Source organism: Electrona antarctica, assembly GCF_951216825.1.
Source record: "Electrona antarctica genome assembly, chromosome: 5".
Taxonomy (NCBI): Eukaryota; Metazoa; Chordata; class Actinopteri; order Myctophiformes; family Myctophidae; genus Electrona; species Electrona antarctica.
In genome coordinates this window covers 51,619,235-51,634,926 of record NC_136810.1, presented here as the reverse complement: position 1 = coordinate 51,634,926, position 15,692 = coordinate 51,619,235, and the positions used below count along the sequence as shown (strand labels likewise).

At 40.4% G+C, this 15,692-nt stretch overlaps 1 protein-coding gene and 1 long non-coding RNA gene across 2 annotated transcripts in view; both read right to left on the bottom strand.

Moving 5' to 3' along the window:
• Positions 1 to 4,571: 4,571 nt before the first annotated feature.
• On the bottom strand, positions 4,572 to 8,432 carry LOC306923800. Its single transcript, XR_013790105.1, has 2 exons — positions 5,709 to 8,432; positions 4,572 to 5,266 (listed from the first exon to the last, which is right to left on the bottom strand). It is a non-coding gene; the product is annotated as an uncharacterized lncRNA (long non-coding RNA).
• kiaa0513 (KIAA0513) overlaps positions 8,433 to 15,692 on the bottom strand; it is a 33,167-nt gene continuing 25,907 nt past the window's right edge. Inside the window, exons 10-12 of the mRNA XM_079502105.1 lie at positions 15,126 to 15,206; positions 10,364 to 10,458; positions 8,433 to 9,563 (exon numbers count right to left, since the gene is read on the bottom strand). Of these exons, the coding sequence (XP_079358231.1) occupies positions 9,514 to 9,563; positions 10,364 to 10,458; positions 15,126 to 15,206 (226 nt within the window). The 3' untranslated portion in view covers positions 8,433 to 9,513. The remainder of the gene's footprint in view (positions 9,564 to 10,363; positions 10,459 to 15,125; positions 15,207 to 15,692) is intronic.

The window sequence follows — 15,692 nt, the reverse complement described above, 5'->3', positions numbered from 1 at the left end:
TACAAGGGAGGTTCTTGAGGCACGTCCCACTGGGAGGAGACCCCAGGGCAGACCAAGGCACAGTTGGAGGAAACACATCGACTCACTGGCCTTGGAACGTCTCGGGATCCCCCAGGAGGAAGTCACTAATGTTGCTCTGCATGAGAGGGAAGTCTGGAACACTCTGGTGGAGCTGTTGCCCCCGCGACCCGACTACGGATAAGCGGTTGAAGACGGATGGATGGATGGATATGAAATCCTTTCCTATCCTTTTGACAATTTGACATTATGTTTTATTATCAATAAAGATGTCAATGTCAAAGCCTTCACAATGTGTAGCAGTGGGGCTTGATATACACAACTAACATGATTGTTTTTCTAATTTATTTAACGTCAGACTCAAATGAATTGCATTCAGTTCAGGATATGAATTAATTATCAGAATAGCGATTTATGTTGACAGGGAGCTGGCATATGAAGGAACCATAGGAAGGCTGCAGGCTTTAGAGAGAGCATACATGAGTGAATTGTCAATGTCTTCGTCTCTATTGCTCATTTTTAGACTGGAACAGACAAGCCTCGATAAATCAGTAATAGGGGTCGTATGGCGAGCGAGAAAAATAGCAGCAGTTCTGGAAAGTGTCATCACCCTCGTTTCATGTGCAATCAGTTCTCAGTTTAGCACTAAATCACACAGTTTAAAAGTTACGATTTCAAAAGGGGGTTTAATCCAAGTGTTTATTATATTTTTTCACTCTCTATATAAACCGGCTACACTTGTCCAAATACACACTCAGCACATGGGGGAGGGTGGGGTTGTGATGAAGATTGATGGGCTCGGTCCAAGCAACATTAGCTGCTAATCAAGTTAAGTTTCCTGGCACAAAGCTTTATACATCATTATCCGCCTCAAATGTCCACCAGACTATAAAACCTACGTTGTTGCTGCATGGCTGCTGTGAGTCTGTTTTTCAGGCTGTCCAGAAACACACATGGTTGCACATGCTTTCACATGACATACATACACACATACCGCCGGCCTAGCTGTTGCTGTGCCTGTGATGTTAATGATATGCTAACAGACGTTCACACAAATGCACACATAGCCCATGTTTGTCATACACAAACACCAACCTACAGCATAAACATACACTGTGACACACAGAAATAAACGCTGATCTGATTAAGATGGCACATTGGTACGTAGGTTGTTTCCAAAGCAGCATTCTTCAAAAGAAGAAACCAAATTAAATTGTTAGGCCCATGAGCAGATGGTGGCCAACAGAACCAAGTGGTTTTTCAGGAGACCAGACCATGTAAAACTCTGTTCTCACAGAAACTATTCAATATCGCTACAGCATTAGCTTGACAACCACGTTTTATGAGGTTTAAAAAAAAGTGTGTGTGTGTGTGTGTGTGTGTGTGTCTGTGTGTGTGTGTGACTGTGTGTGTGTGTGTGTGACTGTGTGTGTGTGTGTGACTGTGTGTGTGTGTGTGTGTGTGTGTGTGTGTGTGTGTGTCAGTGTGTGTGTGTGTGTGTGGTGTGTGTGACTGTGTGTGTGTGTGTGTGTGTGACTGTGTGTGTGTGTGTGACTGTGTGTGTGTGTGTGTGTGTGTGTGTGTGTGTGCGTTTGTGTGTGTGTGTGTGTGTGACTGCGTGCATGCGTGCGTGCGTGCGTGAACACTCACAGGAAGACTTGCACCCAGCAGCAGACTTCTCCGGCCCCGCAGCCTAGCTGGGACCACCCTGAGTCTAACACTTAATCCAGGAGGAAATGGAGCTGTATTATAGAGTCTCCCTCTGAGGGTAACAAGAGTGCAGCGACCAACCCAACACAACACATTTACACTACAGACATACATACAACGATACGACACGACACACAGAAGCATAGTAGGCCTATATGCGGACATTTCATGCTATGGACCATCCATGCAACACACAGAGGCATGCCTTGCATGGACATACAACACACACAACACATTTAGGCCATGAACCAGAACAACGCTCGGCTCCAGCAATGTAGAACGTCGTTTTTTTGTGTTTACAGGGAAAATTCATGTTGACACCATGGTAAATGAACATGGCCTCACTCTCTTTCTCGCACGCACGCACACGCACGCGCACGCGCACGCGCACACACACACACACACACACGCGCACACACACACGCGCGCTTCGCTAAAGCTAAACTGTATCGTCAAAAAGCTTTGCACATGCAGCTGGTCTCTGAGATGTTTGCTGCTGGCCATGCTATTGTTATCATGATGGTGAATGTATCATACTTTAGTTTGTATACTAAGCCCTACTGTATATGTACTGTATGTTATTATATGACCCATGCGATCCCATGCAGGTGTGGACTGTGTGGACCATGTTGTAAAGATGCTGACGTGTGACTGTGTACGAGTGGTTACAATTATTCATGTATCTGTTTGCTTTTGAACGCATTTCAGTGATGAGGGAAATCTTGCAAAATGGGACACTTTGACGGCTAAGATGTGATGGTTATGGTTAAAGGAAAGGATGGATAAAAAACACATGACGGTGGATATAAGAAGGGTGCGTGTGGATTTGTGATTTGATTACTTCTTGGTGATTTAACTCCAAGACAGTGTATACCGGTACACATTTCTTCTAGGTTTCATTTAGTTACATTCGTACACTCAAAGTTAACCCATTTTGGGCGGGAACCCCTTTTGGTGTTAGCATTATGTTATGCTTTAGCTATTGAAAAATAGCAGATCTACAAGCTCATAGCGCGCCACTGAGTGGCGCGCTACGAGCTTGTAGGTCTGCTATTTTTGAAAAATCGAAGAACGACTGACATAGAAACATAGCTTTTTCAGAAAACTGTCAGGATGTAGAAGACATTTTTAGAATCTGATCTCAGGTCAAAATGGGTTTAAATTCTCACTGAGAATTTGACTGTGTGGCAGGTCCAGTGGTGTAAAGTAACTGAATACATTTGCTCAAGTACTGTAGGCTACTTAAGTACTTAAATGTGTAAATTAGATGTAGACATAGTATTGTATACTTATAGTTTCATCATACAGATATTCTACTGTTACCTTTGATCCTGGATTACTATTTCTATGTATTTGATGTATTACCTTCAGACTTGTTGCTTACTGTAAATCACTCTGGATTAACAACCCATTTTGACCTGAGATCAGATTCTAAAAATGTCTTCTACATCCTGACAGTTCTCTGAAAAAGCTATGTTTCTATGTCAGTCGTTCTTCGATTTTTCACAAATAGCAGACCTACAAGCTCGTAGCGCGCCACTCGGTGGCGTGCTATGAGCTTGTAGATCTGCTATTTTTCAATAGCTAAAGCACAAGATAATGCTAACACCAAAATGGGTTCCCGCCCAAAATGGATTAAGTGTCTGCTAAATGCCTAAATTGTAGTAACATTTAGAGGTGTAGGCTACTTTTACTTTACTGTAGTATTTCTAATACTTTTACTTCTACTCCACTACATCTCGCCCTCGGATCCAAATATTGTACTTTTACTCCACTGCGTTTATTTGAAAACTTTACTTTGTAGATTTTGATTATTAAAAACCATACATTAACCACTACATTTTGGCCATTTGAAAATAGCCGATCTACAAGTTCACAATGCGTCACATCACGACTCACTGTGAACTTGTAGATCGGGCTATTTTCAAATGCGCTTTTAGATCTGCTAGTTTTCTCCTACAGATCTGCTATTTTCAAAATATTATACATTTAAAAAATTTGAGTACACCTTTTTTTTTTCCACCATTGCAGGAGGTCTGGCATTAATTAGATGGAGCCGGGGTCCTCAGTGGTGTGACACCGCGGACTGGGCTTTCACAGCTCATTACAACGTGTCCAATCAGGCTGCAGCCAGCGTGACCACTGTTTATTTATATGTAGAGCTGGAAATGGAGTAGACGCTTGGCAGCTCGGATCCGGACCGGGGTCTCTCAAACACACTGGAATACTAGTCCCGTCACATTGTGCTGCTACTACTACTACTACTACAGAGGACCCCAGTCAACACCCTGCTCACACTGACACAGACATATACACTCCTTAAACCAGCACCATATATGTGACCAGATTTGACTGAGAGACTGCCATCGCGCAAATTCCAGCTTTTCACCAGAGATATTTTTTCCCCAAACAAATGAGTTAATAGCACAGGCAGACTCTTCACATACTAGAGCATGTCTGAAATAAGTGTCAGAGCTGAAATTGACATGTAAATATGAAATAAATGTAGCTAGGTGTAATGTTAGAGACCACAGAAGTGAACCTTTCAAGCCTGTTTTCTGCAAGACATTACTCTATAAGCCATATCTCCAAAACTGGTTGGTCAAACTGAACAACCAATATGTCAATTTGAAGCTATGATTCCCTGCTTTCATATGACATGAAAAAACGAAAATTCAAAAAAATACAATGGCAGTCCCTCAGTCAAATTTAGTCACATATGTGCAATGCATGCATCAAGTGCATGGCGCGCGCACGCACGCGTACACACACACGCACACACACTGCACAATCAACAAACATGTGGCCCCAGTCCCGAACAAACACTTAAAACTTCGAAAGTATTCACATCAAAAAATATAATTTATTACAGTATCAGCAACTCGATCCATCATTATTATCATGACAACACATACATGCACGTCTGACCATTAAATAATTAAACAGTATTAGGACGTAATGAGTACGCGAGAACTTTTTACTTATCCACTGTGTGACATCTTTGTTATATACTCCTCAAAATGTGTGCATTTGCCATGTAGATACCACAGTTGTTACTATGAATGGTGAACACCATTTGGTTGATGTTTTACGAGCATCTAGTTCTACTAATTATGCTTTTATGACAACATACAGTACATTATCAGTCAGATATAGACCATGCATTGGCCATGCAGTACATTATGACTATGAGTATGGGTCAAAGCTACATTATCGTATAGGATAATGTAAGACAAACCAAGAGTCCAATCTTCTCTTCCAACTTTTACGGATCAAGAAAATGTGATATTCCATGGCAAATAATTATTCTTTACTTAAGTAAAAGCCAGCTATGGTTAAGCCCGACTTAAGACGCGTGTCCCGGTGTTGAGCATTGCGAAAATAGCAGATCTATAGGCTAAAAACGTCACGCTGTAAAGCCTACAATGCAAGTGACTGAGTGAGGTTGTAGTCTTGTAGATCGGCTATTTTCGGGGCACGACACCATAGGTAACCAAGCATAACTCAGGCTTAAAGGACCACTTCACCACTTTTCAACCTATCTTCATATAATGGGTCCTCACTAATAATCATGATAAAATGGCACCATTTTTTTCTACTCAGTCTGTGTCTCATAGGAGGGCTGTGGGCAGTTTAGAAACCGTCTTCCAGTGACATCATCATTAGGCAGATTTCTTTTTAAACAAGATTTTTTTACAAAAATGTTTAGATTTTCATTATCGTGAGAACGATGGCTTCCATTTTTGCATTGAAACTTTTCAGGACTAGAAAGCCTGCAGTTTCTATTAGCTTGGATTCCCCATCGATGATGTCACTGGAAGACGGTTTCTGAACTGCCCACAGCCCTCCTATGAGACACAGACCGATTAGAAAGACATTGCGCCATTTTTTCATGATTATTAGTGAGGACCTATCATATGAAAATAGGTTAAAAAGTGGTGAAGTGGTCCTTTAAAAGAACCACTTTTTGGGGGATAAACCAATCCAGATGAGTGTCTGGGGACCTTCAAAGTAACCAGAGAAAGGAGGTGTGTACATAAGACAAAGTGTTGAATTTGACATGCAAGACACAAAAGGTGAAAGGTCATAACAGCAATACAAACATTGGGAGGGTGATTAGACACAAGTCCACTTCATTTTGTCTTTGTCGTACGACTGGCCTGAAACGGAACAGTTTGCCATGTTTTCTTACACACACGGTCGTACCAAATACAAATTAATCAACAGCCTCGACGCAAACAGGGCTATCAGACAACTAAAGAAAATACAGCTTCTAGCAGTTGTCACAGGCAGAAAGAGACTAGCGACAGGGCAGAATAAAAGAGACACTTTGTGTGAAAAAGTCATCAGATTATTGGCCTGATAAACGGAATACAGTATATATAGCGAGAATAAAACAAGATAACGAGAAAGGCAGAAATGTGACTTCACTGGTTTACGTTAACAGCGGCAGAGGAGGACTGCATGGCATTGTACTAGGCCTACGTGTAGCAAAGATACGCCACTCAACTCAACTCGACGGAATGATTTAAGTTAATAAAATGTTATTGCACTACTACACGTTGACGAGATACAAAGAGCGTTGACGGGGCCGTTCCAAATGGGGAAAGGAATACGAGGGCACTTCAGGGTCATAAGGTCAACGACTTTCCCCCCGGATCACAACAGCAGTCATCATCAGTAATCAGCAGTAATCATTTACACACAATTAATTTACAAGCAGAGAAAGTATTTCTTTTAACGATTAGTTAAATATGTATTTACAACATTAATAGAGCCAACACATAAAATAAAATAAAAAGATTTGATTCAGCACATCATCCAACATGTTCATAAATCATTATATATTATATTTTAAATAATTTCGTCGCATTTTCTTGAAACACCTGAGGACATTTTTCAAATGTTTTCGTGCCCCTGCTTGAGAGGTGCTTTGAACGAAGACACAATGCTACCTCCTAGTGGCATGTTGTAGTAATACAATCAAGAGACCACCTCACAGTTGAAATACTGTACGCATCCAATTGTTGCACACTGTTGTTTACAGTTTACACATGCAAACATAGATAATGATGCACAGTACACACACATTGTAAAACAGTTACGTAGCATGTGGTGCCATTTATGTACTGTCTCTGAACAAAGCTACTTTCCACAAACATCTACAATACAGTCTAATCCAGATCTGATACCGTGGAATATCTACTTCAGAATGCCACTAAAACCACAGACAACAACATGATTTAATTTGCATGCCGAGGAATTTGTTTATCTCTGGGAATGTACATGGGGACGGAGAGAATAGCTCTCTGAGCATGTTTAGTTAACCACAGAATGTAGTAGAATATAGGCTCCTCATTGGTACAGTATGTGGGGTCAGAGACTACGTAGCATCAGAAGATACAGACGAGGAGTTTCAGTCAGGTACGTGGAAGGCACTTTGGATGGATTAGGAGTCTGTGATGTCCATAATTATCATATGGCGCTCTCTGTATAGTTTCCAATACAGTGGTTCCCAAACCACAAATGGGTCGGGACCTATTTGTGGGTCACGGACACATTTATATGGGTCCCTTTATGTTTGGTTTGCTACATTTCGTTTTTAATTAAAATATTATAAAAAAAAAAAATCACACCCGTGTGAAGTGAGGGGCGCTCTTATTATCATACATCATCTCATTCTGGCCAATCAACAATTTGCGTCCTCACTTTTGTCTTCAATGTTTGTGTTTACACAGACCCTCAAAGCTGGACATAGGAAGGGCTAGCGCCCCTCAAAAAAGGTCTAAAAAAACAAAGAAATCATGAATTAAAAACAAATCCAATGATTGTTTTAAAGCGATTTCATGAATAAAAAAAAGAAAACAATCTAAGAAATTCCATAAATTAGAAAACAAATGTTTTAAGAAGTAGTGAAAATATAGCCGATCTACAAGCTACAAGGAAACTGTGTAGATCTTGCTATTTTCACCAGTATGGGTCCCGGGCAGATGTCTAATTTCTCCTTTGGGTAACAGACTAAAATGTTTGGGAACCACTGCTCAAATAGACACGTAATATATAATACTACTGTACTACATCATAAATACTACATCATAAATACTACTGTACTTCATCATAAATACTACTGTACTACATCATAAAGTGTTTGTCAGAGGAAGGCTAATAAACAACAGTGATTCAAATTTCTAAATAAACAACAAGGAAGACTCGAGAAGAAGGTATACGGAAGGACACGCCAATTGCTCTCAAAACGTATTTTCATTGACGGGTGTTTGTAAAGCCGGATTTATATTTGATTGCAGGCTGGTGTCACGCACCAGAAAGAGCCAATCTACAGGCTCACAACACGTTTGCGTCACGACAGCGTATACATTAAGCACAAGACACACCATGTTTGGTGGTTTTAAATAGGCTCTGTGCATAACCGCAGCTCCCTTTAACCCATTCAGGACCGGAACCCCTTTTGGTGTTTTGGTGGCGCGCTACAAGCTCAAGACGCGCCACTCGGTGGCGCGCTATGAGCTTGTAGGTCTGCTATTTTTCAATAGCTAAATAATGCTTAGTTAAAACTCCAAAACAGGTTCCCGTCCAGGATGGGTAAAGCATTATGTTATCCTTTAGCTATTGAAAAATAGCAGATCTACAAGCTCATAACTTGTAGATCTGCTATTTTTTGAAAAATCCTGAAAATGTGGCGCAAATCTTTGAATATATATTCTTTCAGAGCAAACGATTTTAACTCAAATCTTTGCTTCTGGAAGCTCCTTAGAACAACACATTTTCAGATGGGGGGTCGGCGGCCAATTACATATATTTTTGGGGGTCCCAAAAAATGTTTTTCAGAAAAATGTCAGGATTTAGAAGACATTTGTAGAATCGTCCTCAGAATGTGGCGCATCCCGATACTGTTCTTGATACCATCGCTTCTTTTGAACGGCTCAGTGAAGGTGTTGTGTAGCTGCTTCAAAAGAAGCCACGGGGAAACTGACCCGCAATAAAAATGTTTATGCTACCATCTGGAAAAGGGAACTACAATTATTCGCCTATTGCCGCAGCGATAATGTATGTGTGCACCAGAATTGGTCCAATATAGTTCACAAATACTTTGCTGGTTTGGTTTTAGCCTACATAGTTGCCATATGAATGTAATTTGAAAATAAGACAATGCAGAAAGTAGTGACACAGTTGAATAAGCTTTCTGTTATTGTCAGTGTACAGTATATAGATTGACGAGTATATGAAGTGTATATATGAATTGACCTGAAAATAAAAACTCATCTACGTAAGCAGCATACAGAAACAGCTTAAAGTAGTTACACTGTAAGCATCAGATATTATAATTCATAATATAACTGAATTTGGTATAGAGTACGTACATATAGGGCGACAGAAACAGTAACCAGCCTGTTTAAAAATGATAATATACAACTACATAAAGCTAAAAACATGTGTGTGTGTTTACTGTGTTTAGGTTTGCTTTCATTCTGAAGCTGAACTTGGACGTTAGTGTGCGGGCAGTTAGTAATTAGAGTGATTAATGGTTGTAATAATGTCACACAACTGTCAGTATTATTGCTGTTACAGGACGCGGTATAGAGGAGGAATACAGAAGTGTATAGATACGTTTTACCATGGAGCAAGTTGACTGTATTGTCACACCCGTCAATGGAGATGTGGTCTTTGTGCTGAGGCGATGATGAGACATTGTTGATGTACTGTACAGTATGTGAGCGCCGTCAGATAGTCACTTCGTCACATGAATTGAAATCGGCCATCTCCGTCTCACTCTGCTGCCATTTTCTCAATGTGGTCGGTCAGTAACTTGTACTGTTCTGCAGAGGGGAAAACAATTTACAATTTAGGCATTTAGCAGACGCTCTTAATCCAGAGCGACTTTAAACACACACATGCAGCGTTATTTGGACACTTCTCTTATGATGGGTAAATAAAAGTGAACACTGAGTGACTACCAGAAACGTAAATTGAATAGTGATCAATTTTTTCCTATATTTAAAAAAGTGCTCCAAATGTAGTTGTCATGTGAATTCCCAGTTGTCCCCTCATATATAGTCCCTGTCACTCACTAATGTGGGAGAGTGTGGACCACTGGTTTCCAAACACTGGGTCGGGACCCATTTGTGTGTCGTAGACACTTTTTTATGGGTCACTTAATTTTTTAGTTTCCTTCATTTTTATTATTTCAAAACATTTTCAAAAAACATTTTCAAAAAACATTTTCTAAAAACATTTTCAAAAAACATTTTCAAAAAACATTTTCAAAAACATTTTCAAAAAACATTCCCAAAAATGCTGCTGTACGACCACGTAAAAGAAACCAGGCTTAACACATCCCTGCAATCCACCTGCCATTGCATTGAAAGAAACAAATACAAAGTAGGCTATGTATGACAAGGGGACAAATGGGAGGGACAGAACATGCACCTAGAAAAAGAGAAAGGTTACATGCAAACGAGCACACCTGAGAAAAGAAATGAACATGCAAACAGGTGCAGAGAGAAGTCTTGAGACTGGTACAGTACCTCTCATATAGACCTGTAATGCCATTCAAATGCCATAAAATCTATCTCTTACTTTACTTCTATGCAGCCATCAGAATGAAAATATGCTTTACCTTCATTCAGGTTTCCAATCACTGCCTGTTTCTTCAGGAAATCATTGCAGAGTTTTTTACTGAGCCCAAAGGCCAGCATGTTATGGGTAAATGTCCTGGAAATGCACAATAAATGGGTAAAACACACATACCCACAATTATTTATCACACACTGATAAATACAAACATCTAAGTTCACCAGATATCAAGTAGAACACAGTGTACAACGCTCAAATTATTTCATCATTTTCAGTGGTGTGAAAGTAACAAAGTACAAGCGCTTTGGGAAGATTTTATTGTCTCCACCAGGCCGAAGGCATGGGGAGAGAGTATGTTTGGCACTCAGTCCGTGTTTGTGTGTGAGTCCGTGTGTGTGTGTGTGCGTCCTTCCGTCCGTCTGTTACCAGCTAATCTCCGGCACCATTAACCCGGTCGGTGCCAAATTTTGCACCCTGGATGCCAACGATGAACCTCTGCCCCAAATCTTCCAGAACGGCCTGTTATAGCACCACCAGGAGGCCGACTTTTGAAAAACATATTTTTTGCTATTACTCCTCCAGATTCTGTCCAAAAATCACGCAAATCATTACACACTATCTCTATAGCCATGTGTTCAAGACGGATCTGTCCGATATTTCATATTCCATCATAATTGGCTAACATTGCCTTTCAAAGTTTGCAGGATTGGCCCGTTTTGAACAAAAAGCCTCAAATCATGAACGCAGTGTGCAATTTACGTGAAATCTTTCACAGACTTTCCTACTAGGCTGAGGAATATATCCCACCCTTTTCACATTGGCCTGTTATAGCGCCACCAACAGGTGGATCTTTGCAAAACACATTTTTGGAACAAAATGCCTCAAATCATCCAATAGGCTCTATGCAGCCGACACTTCCGTGTTCAGCTTGGGCCGCCGGAACGCTTCCGGTCGGCAGAAACTCATTCACTGTGAACGTACGGTCGTGATTTTGTAGGAATAAAGTTCAGTACTTTATACCAGGGGTTCTCAACCTTTTTGGCCGGGGACCCCCAAAAATGCTTTGGCAACGTCTCGGGACCCCCGTCCCGCCCCCTCCCGACCCCCAATATAAATTGACTGCTACAATAACCTTAATAATAGAGACGATACACCATAAATAAATACTGAAACCATCATCATTAGGGAAGGTGTATGCATGTACTATGTGTACTATATATATATTTTTTTTTAAATAATTTGGGGACCCCCCAAAATAATTTGGCGACCCCTCGAGGGGTCGCGACCCACGGGTTGAGAACCCCTGCTTTATACAACACTATTTCATTTGACAATGTGATGGCATAGTTTTTCATAGTTTGGACTTTTTGCGCGACGGCCAGATTCCCGGAAACGCTCTCCTCCGCGCAAAAGGTCCGCGGAGGTGGAGCTTCTTTTCCATCCACCAGCTGTCTAAAAACTCGGAATTTAAGCTGCGCAGAGCTTAAAGGGATATTCAGTGATTTCACTTAATTCAAATATCACTTATTTTTTCTTATTTTTTGGATAATCCTCCCTACTATAAAGTGTGCTGACCATATAAGGAGTTCCTCCCTGTCCCAAGTGAGCCCCTGGGGTCAAAAAACCCTAGTTTCGGTTTGGGCTTTGGGTGGCAAAGCCTTCATCCAATCAGGATGATAGGGGCCTTCCTCCAATCATGATCGAGTGGGGCGGGCCTTGGTGCACGTGCTGTTGGTCTGTTGTACTTCCCCCACTGTAGAGCGTGTGCATGTGCACATCTTGTTACAGGGTGGACCAGGGTTTTTTTCCAAATCACCCAAATCACTGAATGCTCCTTTAAGAAGTGCGCAGCTTAAGACCGTTTTGCGCTAAGGTGTGGAGACGGTGTATACACAGCAGTGTAACAACCGGTGTTGCCAGATTGTGTGAGAGAAATAAGCAATCAGGTCTATGAAAAGAAGCCACTCCACAAATGAGCTACTATAATACTTAATATTTATATACTAAGACTATAGGTATAGGACATCGGCAGCTACTTGAGAATAGCAGATCTACAAGCTCACAATGCGTCGTTGTGAGCTTGTAGATCAGATATTTTCCAAAATAGTTTTTGTTTTATACAAATACAAAATAAAAACCTGGCACAAAACATTCAGATGGGGGTCCGTGTGCACAAATACATGGGGGTCCTTGGCTTTATGACAATGTTTGAGCATGATCACAGGTTTAAACAACATTAGGGAACAAGCCTCAATAAGCATACACTTCAGAAACAAGCCCCGAAAAACGCAACCTAACCTGTCAATATTTTCAAGCAACTTTACTGAAAAACAAGACCAAAGTCGCTTATAACAAGCGGACATGGCAACAACGGAGAAATCCATGAAGAGCTCTCGTTTTTAACAGGAGATTTAAGACGTTTCTAACTCATGGCATCACATTATCAAATGAAATAGTGTTGTATAAAGTACTGAACTTTATTCCTACAAAATCACGACCGTACGTTCACAGTGAATGAGTTTCTTCCGACCGGAAGCGTTCCGGCGGCCCAAGCTGAACACGGAAGTGTCGGCTGCATAGAGCCTATAGAGCGTCGCAGTCCCGCCTCCTACCCTGGACCAGGAAATGAAACCCAATGCATTATCCTCATAGACATTTCTTAAAGTATTTATTTAAAGACGGTTACGCCGCGGACAAAGCCAACTCGAGTCATGACAACTCATGACAACACAAACAATATTTTGGACCAAACAAATAATTAGAAAGAAGAAAAAAACGGCAGGTTACAACACTTTTTTTGTTGTTTTTCTTCTTTGTAATTATTTGTTTGGTCCAAAATATTGTTTGTGTTGTCATGAGTTGTCACGACTCGAGTTGGCTTTGTCCGCGGCGTAACCGTCTTTAAATAAATACTTTAAGAAATGTCTATGAGGAAAATGCATTGGGTTTCATTTCCTGGTCCACGGTAGGAGGCGGGACTGCGACGCTCTATTGCCATCCAAGGCGTGAGAAGAAATGTCACCCTTTTCATATTGGCCTATTATAGCACCACCACCAGGAGGCCACATCCTGACCTGCCCTGGTGGAGACCTGTGCCCAGAGGGGCACTTTGTTTGGTTGAGTTTATATTTAGCATCACAACTTTCACTTTTACTTCTATAGACTATAGACTGTATGAAATACTTGGCATTAATATTGGTTGCAACTGTATTCATTGATTGCCTGAGTCCCGTGGTGGGAGTTCTGCTCTGGTTTTGGTGAAATATTAAGTAGTTCCGGTCATTTTGTGAGGGGCACAGGGGGCACAGGGGGCCACGCAACGTAATTTGTATTGTTGACCTATTTCTAAAATATTAGTGCAACTTTCATTCATTTTTGACCCCTCTATCACACAGAACAATGTTTTTTGTGTCCATATCAATACGCCCAAAAAATAGTTCCATGTGATAGAGGGGTCAAAGTTGAACAAAAGTTGCGCTAATATTTTAGAAATAGGTCAACAATACAAATGACGTTAGTTTTGTGAATTAATTTACTTTTACTGCGTGGCCCCAGTGCCCCTCACAAAATGACCGGAACTACTTAATATTGACCAAAACTCCCACCACGGGACTCGGGCAATCAATTAATACAGTTGCAACCACTACATAATATAGTATTTCATACAGCTTAAAGGGATAGTTCAGATTTTTTGAACTTAAGTTGTATGAAATACTTGCCATTAATATAGTGGTTGCAACTGTATTAATTGATTGCCCGAGTCCGATGGTGGGAGTTCTGCTCTGGTGTTGGTCAATATTAAGTAGTTCCGGTCATTTTGTGGGGGGCACTGGGGCCACGCAGTAAAAGTAAATGAATCCACAAAACGAACGTAATTTGTATTGTTGACCTATTTCTAAAATATTAGCGTGACTTTCGTTCAACTTTGACCCCTCTATCACATGGAACTAATTTTTGGGCGTAGTGATATGGACACAAAAAACATAGTTCTGTGTGATAGAGGGGTAAAAAAAGAACGGAAGTTGCACTAATATTTTAGAAATAGGTCAACAATACAAATGACGTTAGTTTTGTGGATTCATTCACTTTTACTGCGTGGCCCCCAGTGCCCCCCACAAAATGACCGGAACTACTTGATATTTCACCAAAACCAGAGCAGAACTCCCACCACAGGACTCGGGCAATCAATTAATACAGTTGCAACCACTATATTAATGGCAAGTATTTCATACAACTTAAGTTAAAAAAATCTGAACTATCCCTTTAAGTTAAAAAAATCGGAACTATCCCTTTAACATAATAAAATCTCACACCTCATTACCACTCACTACACTACTACTCTCGTCATATTGGATTATCCAGCAATGGACATGTTGTCTCTTATGTTGATTGTTAGTGCCTGATCCATACTGCAATTATATATCTTTTGATTAGATCATTTATATATCTTAAAAAAAAATTATATTACACAAAAAATAGCAGGTAGATGATCTGTGCACAGGTCCCTGGCACTGGAATGTCTTTGTGAGAAGAGTAGTGGAGGCAGGCTGGTGTAGATGCCTACTACGTAGAATATGCATTCCCCAGCTAACCCTTTTCACTGTCTTTTAATGTTTTTTAGCTTTTAGTGTTTTTTTCTAATAAATTTGTTTTTATTTGTGTTGTTACCTCTGTAAAGCCCCCCCATGTAAAGCATCTTTGGGTACTCAGAAAAGCGCTATATAAGTTTGAGATATTATTATTATTATTAATATGAATTAATGGCTGCAACTGTGTTATATTTAACTTTGTCGGTGCTTCCTCACCCCAGTTGCCCAAAGGCAATGTTTTCATCCGTTCTGGAGCTGTCGTCTCTCTCCTCTTGTGTCATGTGACACCACTTCTCCCTGCAGGAGAAAGCATGAGGATTTCATTCAGAATGCCCTTTGACCTTCAGATGTTCTACAATCTACATATACAGTATATAACCATAGAGAGCTAGTGGGAATCAAAACAACTGTCAATATTGGCACTGACTTTTGTTAGGAATAGAGATTTTAATATATCTGATAAAGAACTAAAAAAAAAGTCAAAATGTTGGTCAACGGGGTACTAGAATTTAGAAACGTTTATAATAAGTGATTAATTTAGTTATAATATTAACAGTTGCTACACTAAATGTGTAGCAAAATCCCCATAATTGACAAAACAAAAGGAGGAGATACCCTGTTACAGCTAGAGATCAAATACCGTATAATGCAAACAGAATAAATGAAAATGGATTATATGCATACAATAACAGAAAGACACACACACACCAGTGACAATGAGACTTTTCAAACACATCAACTTGCCATTTGCTTAAAAGTCAAACAAACAAAGAACATTCAACA